At 43.8% G+C, this 18,952-nt stretch overlaps 1 protein-coding gene across 3 annotated transcripts in view; it reads left to right on the forward strand.

Annotated features, from left to right (window-relative positions):
* BTAF1 (B-TFIID TATA-box binding protein associated factor 1) overlaps window positions 1–17,164 on the forward strand; it is a 47,934-nt gene extending 30,770 nt beyond the window's left edge. For all 3 annotated transcript variants that reach the window (XM_075258746.1, XM_075258748.1, XM_075258747.1), the window contains exons 22-38: window positions 1,332–1,485; window positions 1,639–1,748; window positions 6,724–6,925; window positions 7,501–7,649; window positions 8,883–9,035; window positions 9,783–9,904; window positions 9,990–10,157; window positions 12,156–12,233; window positions 12,826–12,955; window positions 13,418–13,559; window positions 13,638–13,768; window positions 14,016–14,141; window positions 14,246–14,398; window positions 14,830–15,041; window positions 15,161–15,320; window positions 15,438–15,608; window positions 16,138–17,164. In XM_075258746.1, coding sequence (XP_075114847.1) covers window positions 1,332–1,485; window positions 1,639–1,748; window positions 6,724–6,925; window positions 7,501–7,649; window positions 8,883–9,035; window positions 9,783–9,904; window positions 9,990–10,157; window positions 12,156–12,233; window positions 12,826–12,955; window positions 13,418–13,559; window positions 13,638–13,768; window positions 14,016–14,141; window positions 14,246–14,398; window positions 14,830–15,041; window positions 15,161–15,320; window positions 15,438–15,608; window positions 16,138–16,284 — 2,508 coding nt within the window. In that variant the 3' untranslated portion in view covers window positions 16,285–17,164. The remainder of the gene's footprint in view (window positions 1–1,331; window positions 1,486–1,638; window positions 1,749–6,723; window positions 6,926–7,500; window positions 7,650–8,882; window positions 9,036–9,782; window positions 9,905–9,989; window positions 10,158–12,155; window positions 12,234–12,825; window positions 12,956–13,417; window positions 13,560–13,637; window positions 13,769–14,015; window positions 14,142–14,245; window positions 14,399–14,829; window positions 15,042–15,160; window positions 15,321–15,437; window positions 15,609–16,137) is intronic.
* Window positions 17,165–18,952: the final 1,788 nt, after the last annotated feature.

Genomic DNA, 18,952 nt, shown 5'->3' on the forward strand with positions numbered 1-18,952 from the left:
ACCTCTAGCTGATCATAAAATGTACTGCAGTGCTCCTTTAATTGAGGTTACTACCTTCTATCTGAGCAGTGCACCCCGGCCACATCAGTCGTGCATTTATTGCTAGGGTGCACCTGTACTTCTCCACTTGTAGCAATTCCCACCACTTCCTGGACTGCCCCTATATCTGCCATTGCTTCAAACGTATGTACGTGTGCACCCTGGCGATAAATGCATGACTGATGTAGCCAGGCTGCACTGACAGAGCTCCATAAGATCCATGCACCTGACAGTGTGCATCCGATGCAGGGCAGAGTGAGGGGGCTTTTACACAATTAAAACTTTGGCCTGGTTCCCATACCAATAATTGACACGTTTCCCAATCATTTCAATGAAAAACAGATCAGACTTCCTGCAAGTTTTCATTGAGGACCAAGTGACCTGATGAGAACTGGGGTCTGTATGTGAGAGGCAGGGGAGCCATTTTGACAGTAGAGGGCAGGACTTGGATAACTCTGAGGTCACATGACAGCAGAAAAACACCTGGTTGTACAGCAATCTGCTACAAAATGGGTCAAACGGTGATCATGTGATCTATTGATTAAGATTAACGCAGGATGACACTCCAATACTGCCAGAAAATCAGAAGTTGTCAGTTTTTAGTTACGCTGCTTTGTCAATGGTCTTCCCTGTCAGTGGGCGTGCAGTACACGTGTAATGGTTGCATCAGACTAGACATAGGCTGTCATTCCCCTAATACACTCGACTCTCCAGACACGTTGCTATAGGTGATAATTGTATGTTTTTCTCTTCACATTAAACTTTTTTTGTAGAGCTGTGCAAACTCCATACATTACTGAGAACACGCAAGGGGTCACTCCTCCTGATGTAACATGGTCATGCCCTTGTACATGTAGACTCGTCTGCTTTCCAAGTTATATTACACTTTCCTTGCCATGACAGATGCAGAATTTGCTTGTTGAGGGGTGCAAGTAGCAGGACCTGTGGCAAATGGCTGATCAATTTTAAGTGTATTTTGTTCTGGTATCTTTTTATTGTGAAATTTTTGTTTCTAGAGTTTCATTGGGTTTTAAATGGAAGCTACACATTAACGTTACCAGCGTGTATAACATACAACTCGTCCAAATCATGGCATCCATACAAATAGTTTTACGTTTTTTTTTGTTTAACTCCTTTTCCATTTTTGGATATGAATTGGGGGAATCTAAATGAGGAGAGAACAAGATAACCCTTTGCGCTCATATTTAGTCTTGTAGATATGAGATGGTTTGGGAAGGAAGTTTTTAGTATGAAGTTAGATATTTTAACATTTCGTCTTTTTTCATATTTAGAATCATAAGAACCACTTAATCCAGAGAAGAGGCGCGGAGTACACTCTTGCTACAGTCGCAAAGCACTTTGCATGTAACTTATCCACAGGCCTGCCCTATCTTTGGGAGGCAATGGTTGGCCCTCTAAGGAACTACATTAATGTGGACAATTTTGGTAAGTGTGTCTAATATTCACAGTTTCCTACTCTAATAAACATTCTCAGCTTCACTTCCTTTGAGGAAGGATCTGACCCGTAACTTTGTTTAAAGATTCTTTCCAATTTCTAAAATTACCGACCAAGATTAAAACAAAAATCTGATGTTTTAGATGGCAAACTTCTCTTGGAAAAAGGAGACGAGCACGCCCAGGAACTAGTCCACAGCCTGCAAGTGTTTGAGGTCACAGCCTCTTCCATGGACCCCAGTCTTCACCTCCTGGTAATTTTTTTTTTTTTTTTCTTCCCCCCCTTGAGCCCTATCAGTATGTCTTTGGCATATGGGAGGAAATCCACGCAAACACAGCGAGAACATACAAACTCCTTGCAGATGTTGTCCTTGCCTGGATTCAAACCCAGGACTCCAGTGCTGCAAAGCTAACCACTGAGCCACCGTGTTGCCCGATAATTCATGATCCTACAATAAAACCTAGTCTGGGCTGGATGTTGGTTTGTGGTAAATTAATAGTTAGTTGTGATTGCCAGAATACCAAAAGTGTATATTTTAGTGACCATACACAACCCCATCAAGAGTGTGAATAGTTAGAGTTTCTTATGTCATAGATTTACCCAGAGTACTACGTTTCACTACCTGCAGTGCTCAACCGCTATTCCATTTAGTACAGGGGGGAGGGGGGGGATCTGTAGGGATCTGCTTATTTAGACCCCTGCCAACCTTGAATGTATCACCTATCCTAGTTTACTTCGGTGAGAAAACCTCTTAAAAATGTATTGTTTTGTTAATACAACTTAAAGAGGACTTTTCATCAGATTGGGCACAGGCAGTTCTATATACTGCTGGAAAGCTGAATTCAGCGCACTGTCGGCTTTCCCGATCTGTGCCCCGGGTAAAGCGCTATCTGTCCCGGTACCGTAGCGCTTTACAGTCGGAAGGGCGTTTCTGACAGTTAGCCAGGAACGTCCTCCCCGCTCTACAACGCGATAGGCGCTGCTGGGCAGAAGGACGTCCCTGGCTAACTGTCAGAAACGCCCTTCCGACTGTAAAGCGCTACGGTACCGGGACAGATGGCGCTTTACCCGGGGCACAGATCGGGAAAGCCGACAGTGCGCTGAATTCAGCTTTCCAGCAGTATATAGAACTGCCTGTGCCCTGACCATGAAAGGTCCTCTTTAAAGAGATTCTATCAATAAACTTTTTTTTTTTTTTTTCCCCTCAATCACACATAGGAATAGCCTTAAAGGCTATTCTCTACCTTTAGATATCTTCTCCACATCGCCGTTCAGTAGAAATCTGGGCGTCCCCAATGCTGTGAGAGAACTCTCCAGCGCCGCCTCCATCTTCTTCAGGAATGGCCTCTTTACGCCTCTTCTTCCAGCGCTGGTGGTCAAACTTCTAGGCCTCTAGAGCCCGACTGCACATGCTCGTGGCCACAAGAAAAATGGCTGCTTATACAGTAAGCTGTGTAAGCGGCCATTTTCTTGAGGCCCGTGACCATGCGCAGTCTGCTCTGCCCAAGGCCTGGACATTTGAACCCAACTTTGGAACAAAACTAACAGACAGTTCCTGAAAAAGATGGAGGCGCCACCTGAGATTTCTCTTACAGCATTAGAGACGCCTCCAGTGCTGCGAGAGAACTCATTTGCATACAGACGAAAACCTGACTTTCTACCAAACTGTGGCGTGGAGAAGACCTCTAAAGGTAGAAGAATAGCCTTTCTTAAGATTATTCCTACGTGTGATCAAGGGGAAAAAAAATGTGATTTTAATTTGCAGTCAGATTACACAGGATTTTTTGAAGAAAATTAGCATAAACATTTTTTTATTGATTTAGTTAAAATCAGCACGAGTCACACTATTACAAACAATTTAAAACAGAACTGCAGGGAATAAATATAAATTCTAGACAAAATAGCAGGGCTGGGCTAGAACCCTCAGCAGTCATGGCTAGTCAGAATACATTTCTACTATGGACTCTGATGGTTAGCTTAGCCTTTAGTCCACTCAGCCAACCTGTCACACGGGAGTCTCTTGGAGTAGATCACTATAAGTGTAAAGCGGTCAGCCCTATTAGTACGGACAGCTTGGGGATAGACTAGCCACACCTTGGAGTATAGAGGCCAGATTAAGATTTAATTGATCTGTGGTATCAAGTAATGCTCACCAATAGAGAAAGATAAAACATTAAGGGTGATAGTAGTGATCTCCCCTAGTAAGCTGCCTACAACAAAATAAACATGCTCGTGTCTATTTACCAAAGGCGGACTAGTGGAAAAATGAAAATACTAAAGTTTTTAAAATAAACCAAGGCTGGTATAACAAAGGTGGATTCGAACCCTTGACGTCCTGGGGGAAAAAGGATCCTAACCACAGACCTTGGTGCAAGGTTTGGTTATTAGTCCACCCAGCTAACACCTCTCTGGAGTCATTTCATTACAAGGGGAAGAGTAAGGCAGCGTTATTCAGATGTGATCTAAAAGGGAATGTTATTCACAGACCCCCCGGACACTATAATTCATAAATTCTCTGACACACAGACAGAGGTGTATAGTAGGATATAAAGCCAGTCCTCCCACTACCCCATCTGATAACCAACAGCAATGCCTTAGGGCCTTAGCACTTAGCGCTAGTTCACACATGTTAAGATTGGTTGACGAATTTGGTCAGTAAAAAATCCGCTTCAGGAATTGGGAAGCTTTTTTTTGGAGCGTTTTTTTTAAAGGCGTTTTTGTTATCGTTTTTCCTCCAGCACAATGAATTGACCTTCAAAAAAACGCCTGGTGTTTTGAGGTGTTTTTTGCAAAAAAAAAAAAAAAAGCTAGCAGTTTTTTTTCCGCCTCCCATTCACTTGTATTGATTTCCTTAGGCGGAATCCGTCTGAAGAAAAGTCATGTCGCCTTTTTTTTTTTTTTTTTTTTTTTTTTTTTTTTTTTTTCCCACTAGCAGAAAAAAGAACGCTAGCGGTCTACATAGACCTCTATTGTGAGGGGGGCAGATTTTGAGGCGGATTCTGCGTCAAAATTCACCTCCTCTTGCCCCATGCGGACGAGCCCTTAAGGGTCCATTCACACGCAGGAAAATGGTGAGGAATTCAAAGTGGAATTTCAAAGCTGGAAAAAAAAAAAAGGCCTCCCATTGACTTTAATGGGAGGCGCTAGCTTTTTTTTTTTTTTTTTCCCCCCCTTCCACTAGTGAAATTTTCTAGTAACAAAAAATTCCACTAGTGGGGGAAAAAAAAAGCTAGCGGCACCCATTGAAGTCAATGGGAGGCTTTTTTTTTTTTTTTTTTTTTTTTTTTTTTCCCCTCAGCATGGAAAATTCAGTGCCAAATAAATTTTAATTTTCCTCCGTGTAATTGGACCCTAATAATGCTCTACTTCAAGAGACTCCTGTGTGAAGGGTTGGCTGAGTGGACTAAAGGCTAAGCTAGCCATCAGAGTCCATGGTAGAGATGTATACTGACTAGCCATGACTGCTGAGGGTTCTAGCCCAGCCCCCTGCTATTGTCTAGAGTTTATATTTATTCCCTGCAGTTTTGTTTTAAAGTGTCTGTAAGGGTGAATTCACACTAAGTAAACACTAGCTTATTCTGAACGTAAAACACGTTCAGAATAAGCGGCGTCTAAAGCAGCTCCATTCATTTCTATGGGAGCGGGGATACGAGCGCTCCCCATAGAAATGAATGGGCTGCTTCTTTCACTCCGTGCAGTCCCATTGAAGTGAATGGGGAGTGCCGGCGTATACGCTCCGGCATGAGCAGAGCTTGCCGTATACGCCGGCACTCCCCATTCACTTCAATGGGACTGCACGGAGTGAAAGAAGCAGCCCATTCATTTCTATGGGGAGCGCTCGTATCCCCGCTCCCATAGAAATGAATGGAGCTGCTTTAGACGCCGCTTATTCTGAACGTGTTTTACGTTCAGAATAAGCTAGCGTTTACTCAGTGTGAATGCACCCTGATAGAGTGAATCGTGCAGATGTTAATGGACTCAATAAGTTAATTATGTGAATTTTCTTAGATATTTAATAGTAGCATTAAATACCTGTATTTGTTACACAGGGTTTCTGTTATTACCATGGAGACATAGGTTGCAAAACCAAAAGAAATGTGTAATTTGTTGCAAAGTTGTGTTTTTTTTTTTTTTTTTTTTTTTTAATGCAATGGTACACTGAAGAAATAACTGTAAAGGTGTACAGAGCCTTCAAAGATTGTTTGCAGTAGCTGGCAACATCTTAATGTGGAAAATGTGTCTGCCCCCTTCACTGGAAGATGTGGTCATATAGAAGGACACCCAAACTGGGTGTGGAATAGTAGTCTGAGTATGACAGATCGTGTTCCCTTTTTTGGTTTTTTTTATTTTACACCCGAAAACTCCTTTAAAGGGATTCTACCACTAAAACACATTTTTTCTAGTTACCACGTCGGAATAGCCTTTAGAAAGGCTATTCGTCTCTTACCTGTGGAAGTGCTCTCCGCCGCGCCGTTCGTTCAAAATACCGGTTTGTACCGGTATGCTAATGAGTTCTCTCGCAGTGATGGGGGCGTCCCCATTGCAGCTCGAAAACCAACCGCAGCGCCGCCTCTCTGGTCTTCAGTGTCCTCCCCTTGCTTCTTCAGCGTCTGTCGGACGCCTGCGCAGTACGCTCTGTTCGGCGAAGATTGCCGAACGTACTGCGCATGCGCAAAATTGCGGTCCCAGCCATAGTGCGGGCATCACAATTTCGCGCATGCGCAGTACGTTCGGCAATCTTCGCCGAACAGAGCGTACTGCGCAGGCGTCCGACAGAGACGCTGAAGAAGCAAGGGGAGGACACCGAAGACCGGAGAGGCGGCGCTGCGGTCGGTTTTCGAGCTGCAATGGGGACGCCCCCATCGCTGCAAGAGAACTAATTAGCATACCGGTACAAACCGGTATTTTGAAACGAACGGCGCGGCGGAGAGCACTTCCACAGGTAAGAGACGAATAGCCTTTCTAAAGGCTATTCCGACGTGGTAACTAGAAAAAAATGTGTTTTAGTGGTAGAATCCCTTCAACGATACCTGCGTCCTCTCATGTGGTAAGATGTGAGTGTAGATTCCTATGAGAAAATGTTTTCCTTTTAAAATAAGTCGTCCTCCTCACGTCAGGTAGGAGGAACAATTATGTCCCATATGAAAGCTGAATACAGACTAATACTAGGTCGTGTGTGTTTTTTTAACTTTAAAGTTTTTTTTTTTTTTTTTTTTCTGTGCTTCCAGCTGCTTCAACATCTTCCGCATCTATTCACGTGTCTGCAACATCCTTACACATCAGTGAGGCACATGGCCGCTCGTTGTGTAGGAGTTATGAGCCGCATCGCTACCATGGAAACCATGAATGGCTTTTTGGAGAAAGTTTTGCCTTGGATCGGTGCTATAAATGATAACACGAAGCAGGAGGGGGCCATCGAAGCTCTAGCTTGTATCCTTTTCTGATGATCTATGTTACAGTGCAAAAAATAACTTGTGTATTTGTATCTATAACCCCGGCGTATGCTGAGCCTATATACTATATATACAGTGAGTGTAGCTTTAGTTCTGCTGCTTTCTCTTCAAGAATTATTTCCGTCTGCTTTATTCATTGTATCATTGAGGATCCAGCCATTTCATTCCAGCCACAAAAACTGTGCCGCGTACTCCAACTACATTCGGGAAGCTACAAGCTTTCTCCATAGCTGGCTTATGTTTTGTAGGAGGTAACACTTGCGTCATTTTGGAGTTTATATAATAGAGGGGACCTATCTTTTGGTACAAGAGAGCGTACATTGTTACAGTTCAGACAATATCAATTACATTTCACTTTGACTTTAGTTACATTTGGGTTCTTCACCACTTGATGGCTTACATGATACATTGATACACCAGTATGGCAGGTGACAGGCTTCCTATTAAACCCTGCCTCCAGCATACATTGATTAGACACAGCTCTTTGTCAGGGAGCAGCAGATCTATAGGAAGGTCTTTCAATTATTACTCCTTAACTTTGTGCCACTGAAGGTGTGATGGAACAGCTGGATGTTGGCATTGTCCCATACATAGTCCTCCTGGTGGTTCCTGTATTAGGAAGGATGAGTGACCAGACAGACAGCGTGCGATTCATGGCAACACAATGTTTTGCCACATTGATCAGGCTAATGCCTCTGGAGGTGAGCTGTAATGCTTTACTGATACCCTCAAGCCATGGGCCGGGTACATGAAGAGATTTAATTCTATAGATTCTGCTGATTGTGAAATCTGGTTTCTCTGCCCTGCAGTTTAATGTGTTTCATGCAAACTTACTATAGGAAACCGTTGTATTACTTAACTTCTAAAACACCCCCAGAACTTCATACTTTTTCCCTCTGTTAAATCCAGACCTGGCTTTGAGAGACTTGTCATTCCTTTTGTAGTCCAATCAAGCTGCATTTCTGCACTGCAGAGCCTTGGCCTTCAAGCGGTTTTCCAGGTTAAGTCACTGTTGTCCTATCTTTAGGATAGGCTGTGGATTAAAGATCACAAGGGTCAGACACCCGAGCTCCTGGCCGATCATCTGTTTGAGGAGGCTGCAGTGTCTGGGCAAATGCTATAGCGACGTTCACTTGTACTACAGTTACTGGGTAACCCATCTCACCTCATTCACTTAGTGTGATAGTGCCAAATGACCAATGAATGTGACTTCACATGGCTTGCTTCAAACAGCTGATCTGCAGAGGTCTCAGGTGTTGGACCCCCTTGGATCTTCAGTTGATGACCTATATTAAGGATAAGTCTTCAAAATCCTGGAGAATCCCTTTAAGCTTCACAACATAGAATTAGGATGACTCTGCAGTGTGACAGGACAGAAGTTCTAGGTCACTGACATATCTTGCTACCCTTAGATCAGACTTGGATCAAGGACAATGTGAGGAGATTGCTTCCTCTGTCTTTACAAATATGAAGGCTGCATTAAGGAGACCATATTAGAGGGAAAATGAAAGATAGCTGACAACTCATGATGCGTTCTATAATATGGTCATTGTTCTTTATCATGTTGAATGCAAAGCTAATCTAGTGAGCGGCATAGTTCGGAGAATATGAAGTGTGTGCCGTAGTCTCCAGACAGGTGTTCCCTCCTCTATAATCCTGCAGTATATCTTTCTGACAGAGAGAAGTTGATCCTGCAGCCTCCGTCCCCCATTACAATTAGTTACGGGGCTGGCGTCATGGACAGGAGGGAGGGCAGGTTCAGGATGAGACTGTAAATGTGCCAGGATTACTTTCTGTAAGCACTTAAGCTTCACGCACTTCCCTTTTCTTGTAAATGATGATAAATTCTGGTATAATGTTGTTGGGGGAGATCCAGGTCTGTGTCTTTCTCGAAGTTGCACTACTCTATGGATCACCTTGGTTTTCGTTTCTAGGCCGGGATCCCAGATCCTCCCAATATGTCAGAGGAGTTAATTAAACTAAAAGCCAGGGAGAGAAACTTCTTGGAACAACTGCTGGACGGAAAGAAATTGGAAAATTATACAATTCCCGTTCCAATAAAAGCCGAGCTGAGGAAATATCAGCAGGTAAGAAGCCAAAGAAAGTCTCTTCTGCCCCAGGGCATGCCACCTGCCTGAGAATATGGTGGAATAACTCACCGCTGTTCTCTAAAGCATATCTAACATTCCTAAAGTGCTTGTATAGGAAGAGGACCATTAGGACTTAGCATTTTACCAGTCCCCCTCCCCCTTGCTGGTTCTGAGACTGTGTGCAATGTAAAGCAGACATTGTAGCTAAAGTAGAGGAGAATCTGTTCTTTAACAATCTTATATAAGGTATTGTCTTACAACTCCGTGGCCCCTCGCCCCACCGCCTAAACGGCTTACCACTCTAAATTCTTTGCTAAATCAGTCTAGAGAGACGGGATCAGGTGATATGTTCCCTATAGATGTCTATGGAGAGGTCAGCGGCAGTAGCTGCGAAAGGGAGACTGGCTAAAGCAGACTGAGATTGTATTGCAGCTTCTGGTGAGTGGTGTATCTCACCACCTTTTGAGTGCTGCATATGGGAGACTTTGTAGTACATGGTCTGCACCCCATGCTTGAGAGTCAAGGAGGTTCCTGCAGAGGGGAAAAATTGGTTATTCATGTAGGGTACAAGTCATTTAATGGGTAGCTATAGTTATTCCCAATGTTCTTTTAAACTTGGCCTCTTAGAAAAGACAGGTGTACTCTTAAGTTGTGTGCTCAGGTCAGGCTACATGGCCTCGTATCTTTGTGTTACTTATAAGCTACTTATAGCAGCTGACTTGGAGCATTGTCTTGTTTCTTAAGGATGGTGTAAACTGGCTTGCCTTCCTGAATAAGTACAAACTCCATGGGATCCTGTGCGATGACATGGGTCTGGGGAAGACTCTGCAGTCTATATGTATACTTGCAGGGGACCATTGCCTTAGGTGAGTAAGCTTACGTATTCTGTGAACTATTCTAATGTAGCATGCACCTGTATGCCATATTTAATTCTTGATTTCTACCTTGCAGGTCTCAAGAGTACAGCAGGAGTAAGTCTGCAGAGTGCATACCTCTCCCATCTCTAGTCGTATGTCCTCCAACCTTAACCGGCCACTGGGTGGATGAAGTCGGGAAATTCTGCTCTAAGGAATATCTCAACCCACTACATTACACGGGTCCTCCAACAGAGAGAGCCAGGCAAGTAGTAGATGAAGGCAGCTGTAAACTACACAGATATGAAATATCTATCCTTGCATCATAATAAATCGGGTGCAAGCAAACACTAGGGGGAACTGGAGATTGAGTTAACGAGGCTAGCCAGCATTAGTAAACATGGCTGCTTTATTCTTCTCAGGAAGTGACATCAGCTTCATTGGTCACATTGCACTGCTACTGTTTAGTCCCATTCATTCACGAAGCATTAGCCCCAGGAATGATCCATGACGGCACTGCTCTGTGATTGGCTTGTCATGTAGGTCACGTGACTGTCATCAAAGGTCCAGTAGCCACTAGAATATAACATCTGCAGAGAAGTCAGTGGCCATTATGTATAGTATAGTATAGTGATGTATGGAATGGTAGTGTGTTATATACTGGTATCTCCATAGCTATGTAAGTCTGTATCTCTCTATATTATAAAAATGAATTTCCATCTGTCTGTTCTTTATGCGTGACCAAACAACTGGACCGATATTCACCAAATTTGGCACACAGATACTTCAGGTGTCTGGGAAGGTTTAAGACGAGGCCTCAACTCTCTGGGACGTACCGGTGCTGAGATACAGCATTCCCAAAACAATGACACCCCCCCCCCCCCCCTCATTAGCCAATACAAACATGCAAGTTTTTCACTCATATTCCAACTGCCATACATACACACTGTCACTCCACATGCACAATCCAACACTGATATCCAAACTTAGATACACACATCAGAGGATTAGATGGGCACGTCGGCACACAGTTTTACATGCCAGAGGATTAAATATGCGCGTTTGCACACAGTTTCACACGTCTGAGGATTGGATACGCACGTCTGCACACAGTTCCACACGTCAGAGGATTAAATATGCGCGTCTGTACACAGATCCACACGACCAAGGATTAGATACGCGTGTCTGCACACAGTTCCACAGTGTATCTAATCCTCTGGTGTATGGTACTGTGTGCTAACCTGTGTATCTCAGTTTGGATATCCGTGTTGGATTGTGCATTTAGAGTGACCGTGTGTATGGCAGTTGGAATATGAGTGAAAAATTTGCAGGTTTGTATTGGCTAATGGGGGGGGGGGATCATTGTTTGGGAATGCTGTATTTCAGCAATAGTACGTCCGAGCAAGTTGAGGCCTCATCTTAAACCTTCCTGGACACCTGAAGTATCTGTGTGCCAAATTTGGTGAAGATTGGTCCATTCGTTTGGTCACGCATAAAGAACAGATAGACAGAAATTCATTTTTGTAATATAGAGCGATACAGACCTGCATAGCTATGGAGATCCCAGTATATCACACACTACCATTCCATACATCACTATACTATATAGACATCTATATAGACATACTATAAGACACAATGAATCCTGCACATAATGGCCAATGACTTATCTGCAGATGTTACATTCTAGTGGCTACAAGACCTTTGATGACATCGGTCACATGACCTACATGACAAACCAATCACAGAGCAGTGATGTCATGGGTCATTCCTGGGGCTAACGCTTTGTCATTCATTTGAGTAAGACTGAGCTGTAGCGTGGTCATGTGACCTGTAGATGTGATGTCACTTCTTGAGAAAGCAGCCCTGTCTTCAAGTTCTTGTATAACCCCTTTTAAGCTATGTTCACTCTTGCGTTAATTGTTTTTATTGGTCAAAATGGTGTACGTTTCTGCTCCATCCAGTGACATGTAAATCTGTCAGGATTCTGTTTTTCCTCAAAGGGATGTAGTGGAAAGGAGGGGAGACTTCTGATGCGTTGTACCCAACACAACATGAATACTGCATGCCATGATGCCAAGTTGAGAGCTTTATCCAGCTTATACAGGAGTGTGACTTCCATAGCCTATAGATTTACGCTGTGGTGACCTCTGCACTTTACCAAAGTCAGGGGGCCAGAGGATTGAAAAACAGAAACTGAGGGACCCCATTGAGTATATGTGTTACATAAGGTGTCCAATCTAACCACTCTATCCATTTACAGGTTGCAACATCAAGTGAAGAGACACAACCTCATTGTAGCTTCTTATGATGTTGTCAGGAATGATATTGACTTCTTCAAGTAAGTTTTCTTGATGGCTATAACCTTGGTTCTGCTCTTAATGTCTCTGCTGTCACTTCACCGTTTGCTTGTTGTCTCTTCTTTCTTCTTCCTCCCTCCTCCGTGAGATGACCTCCACCTTACTTTTAGTGCTATGGATGACAAATCTAGACTGACCCCCTCTGTTCTCCTTACCTTATATTATTGGGTATAAACATAGAGATCCTTCATTACATGTTCACCTTCAGCTTTCTCTTAGGGCTGGAGGGTTATGACCCAAATCAAAATCTTTATTGGCGATTATTTAGGTCACACTCCTTTTAAATTAGAAGTATTTGTCAGGCGAACCTTGTGAGATTGGTCTTTCAAGGTTCACCCAGTCCAAGTGATCACGTGTTATAGTGATGTTGCTTAACCCAAGTGACTGCTGAGGGTCAGTCACGGTCCTCAGTGGTTATTGACATCGGTCCCAAGACCCAGAGAGAACAGGGAATCGTGTCAGAGCCCAGGAGAGGGGAGTTGTACTTGGGATTGCCTCCATATCTGTATATAACCTCTGCATACATTGCTATGACTTCACAGTATATACCGTAACATACAATACTCGTTTCAGGAACATGAAGTTTAACTACTGTATCTTGGATGAAGGTCACGTCATTAAAAATGGAAAGACTAAACTGTCCAAAGCTGTGAAGCAGTTAACGGCAAACTACAGAATCATCCTGTCTGGAACGCCAATACAGGTATGTGCAGGGGTTGTGTAGTCTAAAGCTGGCCAGCTTAGATGGATATTGGCTAACAGCGGTCCATGCTGACACCCCACGCAATGGTGAAAGGGGAATAAGCAGTTATCTGCAACAGCACTGACCGCAGATGGTTTCCTTTGGTTATGAGGAAATGCAAGGCGTCCAACCATTAGGGAGGAAACTCTAGTCAAACGGACACTTGTCCCCCTAAAATATCCCTGTACGTCTATAGTGTGACAATTTCTCATTGTGCTATCTTGATCTAAAACACCCCCTTGTTGCCCATTTAGTTTCTCAGGTCTTATTAATTGATGACCTATTCTCAGGATTAAAGATCCGCAGGCGCCCGACACTTGGGACACCTGTGGATAAACTGGGTGTGTTGCTGCCATTTGAGACAGAGTCCTGGAAAACCCCTTTAGTCCCCAATTGTAAACCTGTTGTCTGTTACTTCCTCAGAACAATGTTTTGGAGCTCTGGTCACTGTTTGACTTCCTCATGCCTGGCTTTCTGGGCACAGAACGCCAATTTGCTGCAAGATATGGAAAACCCATATTGGCAAGTAGAGATGCTAGGAGCTCCTCTCGTGAACAGGAAGCGGGTGAGAAATCCTCCCATTTAGTTATGCGCTACCCCTTTTACTTTACGGTCCACTGATCTCCTTACTACATATTTCCAGGTGTTCTTGCAATGGAAGCGTTACATCGACAAGTTCTGCCATTCTTACTGCGGAGAATGAAGGAGGATGTTTTGCAGGATCTCCCTCCTAAGATTATTCAAGATTACTACTGCTCCTTGAGTCCCTTACAGGTAAGGAAAACCAGCAAGTCTTTGGCTAGGTTCAAGGGGCTAGTTCTGTCTTGGTCATGTGATGGGCACAGGGATACATGGCTCAATACGAGACTCGGATCCAATATGTGTACTAGAACAGTGTCTGCTTACTTTCTTCCAGTAGATAATCTTAGTCATGTGGCAGAGATCTGTAATCATTATACAAAGAGAATCCCACAATGGCCTTTTATATAGAGGTCTATAAATTGGTCTATTTGGTTTTCAGGTTCAGTTATATGAAGACTTTGCAAAATCTCGTGCAAAGACTGATGTCGATGAAACGGTCTCAGGATCCTCATTAGGAGAAGAGAGCGAAAAGCCAAAGCTCAAAGCTACAGGACACGTCTTCCAGGTGATTCTTTGCATGTATCTTGGCGAGAGTGTAGATTTGTAGCAGGTTTTGTAGCCTGGCTTTCCCTGTGCTGGAATCTCATGATTTTTATCTTGTCTGTTTAGGCACTGCAGTATTTGCGGAAGCTATGCAACCATCCTGCATTGGTTCTTACCGCTCAGCATCCAGAGCATAAGAAGGTCACCGATCAGCTGGCGACTCAGAACTCGACTCTGCGGGACATTCAGCACGCCCCTAAACTGTCAGCACTAAAACAAGTACGTGCTCGATGATAGAATGCTTGCTAAAGCGGTTGTTTTGTACTGATGACCTATCCACTAGATGGGCTATCAGTATCTGATTAGTGGGGGGTCTAACCTCCCAGGCCCCCCTGACCAGTCATCTGATCCGGGTGTCAGAAGCTGCTGTGTACAGGGCCACAAGTATCTCTACTGTAGCAGTCGCGGGGCCTGGGTGTCAGACCATGAGTCCATTATTTGCAGGTGTTAATCCTGTAGTCAGGTCCTCAATGTAATAATATATATGGCCTGGAAAACCCTTTGGCCGGTGTCACTGTTGTACAGATTTCTGGGGCTTTCCAGGACGATTGATGATCAGTCACCAAGCACAATACATTGTAGTACCTTCCCCTATTACTGCTGTGTAATCTCATTTGAGGTGTCAACTTTATTTTTATTTTCTCATACAGTTGTTGTTGGACTGTGGTTTGGGTAATGCGGGCGCTGCGGAGAGCGGGACAGAAGCAGTTGTGGCCCAGCACAGAGTATTGATCTTTTGTCAGCTAAAGAGCATGTTGGATATAGTGGAGCATGACCTCCTAAAGCCGCACTTGCCCTCTGTTACATATTTACGGCTGGATGGTAGTATACCTGCCGGTCAGAGACATTCCATTGTGTCCAGGTGAGTTACAGAGTCAATACCCTACTACTGCATATTAACCTTAGATCGGATTTCCTAAAAGTTTATTGGCTTTTCTTTTCTCTTTCATGAGTGATTAATATGGCCAAATGTCTTACTAGGTTTAATAACGACCCGTCTATAGACGTCTTGCTGCTGACCACCCATGTGGGTGGCTTGGGTCTCAACCTCACTGGTGCCGACACCGTAGTGTTTGTTGAGCATGACTGGAATCCAATGAGAGATCTTCAGGCCATGGACAGAGCGCACCGTATCGGCCAGGTAAGGTCCTACTGACCTGCTTCAGCCCAAGGCGCACATGAAGTCAGCAAGAAACATTAACTATTCTAGGAACTGCAGTAAGTGGATGCAAACCTGTCAATTTCCTCTTTGTTGCAGAAACGTGTGGTAAACGTGTACCGACTTATTACTAGAGGAACTCTGGAGGAGAAGATCATGGGGCTGCAGAAGTTTAAGATGAGTATAGCAAATACAGTAATAAGCCAGGAGAATGCCAGCTTACAGAGTATGGGCACTGAACAGCTGCTGGACCTGTTCACACTCGACAAGGTGAGCCTGCATGATGGGGTGAAGACCACTGACCACAATAACCAGCCTAGTGTGCTGCCATCTTGTAGTCTCTGCTTTTATAGAGGTTATATCTATCCATGCCCTCTGTCCATTAGGATGGCTTCTGGGTGGAACAGAAATATAAACTACACCAAACAAAAAATTTGCAAATGGTAAAAGTTGGATCGGTGGGGGGTCCGACATTTGGGGACCCTCTCAGATCAGCTGCAGTGTGCCAAGAACTGCACTATACATGGCCTAGGGCATCTGCTTGGTATAAGTATGAAGGCTCTGCACTGGATTCATTGCTCCAGCTCCTTCAGTCTATGTGCAGAGACAACCTGAAGCACCAGTTTGGTTCACTCCATGCTCAGAATGGGTGGGGGGTCACCACAGATCATGGAGAGAATGCATCTCTTTAGCTATATATGATCACTTTATGGTATGGGAAGAACTCGTCCAGTAAAGACATGGTTATGTATTTCTGAGTTTTTGCTGCCACATCAGTTTTGATGAATTTTTTTCTTAGGATGGGAAGAGTGAAAAAATGGAAACGTCCGAACCGGGCGGGAAGAGCTCGATGAAGGCAATTCTGGACAACCTGGGAGAGTTGTGGAACCAGGAGCAGTACGAGACGGAGTTCAGTCTAGACAATTTTATGCATTCTCTGAAGTAAAGCCGCCATTGCCGCTGCTGCTGCTACATCCTGCTTTGTTTTGCTGATATTCAGCAAGGGCTGAGATGGTACAATGGGCATTGGGTGCCGTTTAGGTTTTTTTTTTTTTTTTAAACACCAGGCTGGTTCGTTGCAAGAAGAAATTGGCTGAGTCTAGAGCTGGGAGAGAATGTGTCACATGACTTAAGCAGTCTTAAAAGATGGAGGCTCGAATCCTATGTTACACGTGTGCATCGCGGCTGTGGACGTTGCGCACTGCCCAGCTGTTATTCCGAATCTGTAATATCCTCCTATTTTTGTATGGAGAAGTTTTTATTTGACCTGTGACTTCCACCGTCGTCACTAGATTTCTCGCTGCCCCGCGTGAGGTCTTCTTAGAACGGCTATCTACGGCAGTGATCACGACGCCATGTTTTACACGTAGAATTTTATGCCCTGGCATGGATGTGGCTTTCTATCTTTGATTTTTAAGGTTGTACATTTTAATGCATTTCTGACTACTCTGCAGTTTTGGTTGGGGGATTAATATTCTGAACTTTCTGGAGTTTCTCTAGCGCTATGCACACGTTCTGCCACAGATCTAGGATGATCCCCCTCTGTAAGGTCTGGTTTTAATAGAGGGTCTATGGGCCCTGTGTATATGTAGCTTATGTTGTATACATCAGATGAGGCGCATCCTTTAATATTTGTGCATACAGTGAGTGACTGAATTCGAGTGTTTGCTGAGAGGAGAGTGGGCGCGCTACCCCTATGTAATATATATATATATATATAGAGAGAGAACGTAAACTTAATGGAAATGAAGTTCTGTCACAACTTTTATCCGTGGAGTGCTGTAATGAATTATCATTCCATGTAAACCGAAAATAAAACTAACATGTCTTTATTTTCATGCAGTGCTTACTTTTGCTTTCTCTATGTTAACAGTGTTGTCCAGCAGTATTCATGAGTGACTAGAATGGGACTTGGCTTGCAGTAAACCTCGTGGCCATGTCATAAGGAGTGGCACTATTCTAGTTCTATCAACGGTATACTGCTGGAAATTATAAGTGGTCACTTGTATCTATAAATAACTTCACATTTTAGGAGGAGACCGGCCTACAGGTTTCCTGTCTTGTCTTTACTTATCCAGAAATTACTAAGGTAAGTCTCCACGTACTGTAGTCGTAGTCAGCCCAAATGTCCTATGTTTTGTTTTTTTTTGTTACATTCCCCATACAGAAGCATCACTGAGGTCATTGCATGTCAGAGCCTTCACAGATAACATATACACATTACTTTATTCACACATGTAACCAGGTCTAAGACTTCTCACTAATTTTCTGATTCGCTGTTAGTCTAGGAGACATCTTATTAGCAGAATTGCCTCGGTTCTCAGCTGTGATTGTGAGGTGAACGTCTTCACTATGGCAGCTAGCACCACGTAACGTCTGATCAAATTAAATAATGAGTCTTATGAACATCAGAGAAACTACAGTACAATTGGTGGGATCAGTACTCTGAAAAAGAGTAGTCAAGGAAATTTGATGTCCTTAGCAGCTCATGGCTAGCCCATACACCTTCTCTATGCCTGCTTGTGGCCACCTATTAGCCTGTGGACCAGTGGTTCTCAACCTTTCTAATGCCGTGACCTCACAATACAGTTCCTCATGTTGCCGTGACCCCAAACCAAAAAAATAATTTTGGTGGCTACTTAACTGTAACTTTGCTACAGTTCTGATTCGGAATGTAAATACCTGATATGCATTGTTTTCTCATTGCTACAAATCAAACCTAATTTAATGAAATTGACTTAAATTGGAGAGGAAGAAATGTGTCGGAAACTGTCATTTCTCCGCCTCTTATTGAAATCAATAGGACGCTGCGGCGGATTGTGTAGTAACCTGAGATTCTTGGAAGCTCTCTAACACAATATTCACCGCACTCCCAATGAAATCAATAGGAGGCGGATTCAATGCCGGAAACCGCTGATTTCAGCAGTTTCCTTATTCAGAATATGGGAAAATAGTGGGAGATATGGGAGATAATTATACATTGGGGAACAGTGTGAACTACATCTTATAGTGGTCTCTTATAGTAGAAGACTGATGTAGTTCACACTGTGTAAATGTATGGTGCTTTGGGTAAGTGTAAGCTGCTTTGTGTACTGTCTAATGATTACACACTAAGCACCTTACACTTACAAAGTATGGTGTGTACTTTTTTTACATTAACTTTTTTTACACCAGCAGGCTGTCTCGCAGGCGGTCTTAGCTCTCGGCCTCTTGCCTCTTCGCCTCCTGTCCTTCGGCGCAAGCGCCAGACCCAAGTAATGCACTGCTATGGACTGTGGAGCGCTTCCCCCGCCCCTTAGGCCCCGGACAGATGATGCAATCACGTCTGCGCATGCATGCATGCAGGCATTCAGTTTGGAACGCACGTCCCTAACGGCGTGTGTTCCAGCTGAAAAGCGCCGCTGCAAATGGTAGCGCAACTTCTCAGCGGCTAAAGACATCGGAAATATGTATTTTCCGATGGCTTTAGGCGACCCCTGTGTTTTGGTCATTCATCCCCAGCCGAGGTCGCGACCCACAGGTTGAGAATCACTGCTGTGGAGGATGTCCGCTTCTGTAAACCTCCATTTTTGGATAGCAGACGTGCTCACAACCTCCATTTTGTATTTCAGATG

This window comes from Leptodactylus fuscus, chromosome 10 (assembly GCF_031893055.1).
Source record: "Leptodactylus fuscus isolate aLepFus1 chromosome 10, aLepFus1.hap2, whole genome shotgun sequence".
In the NCBI taxonomy this organism is placed as follows: Eukaryota; Metazoa; Chordata; class Amphibia; order Anura; family Leptodactylidae; genus Leptodactylus; species Leptodactylus fuscus.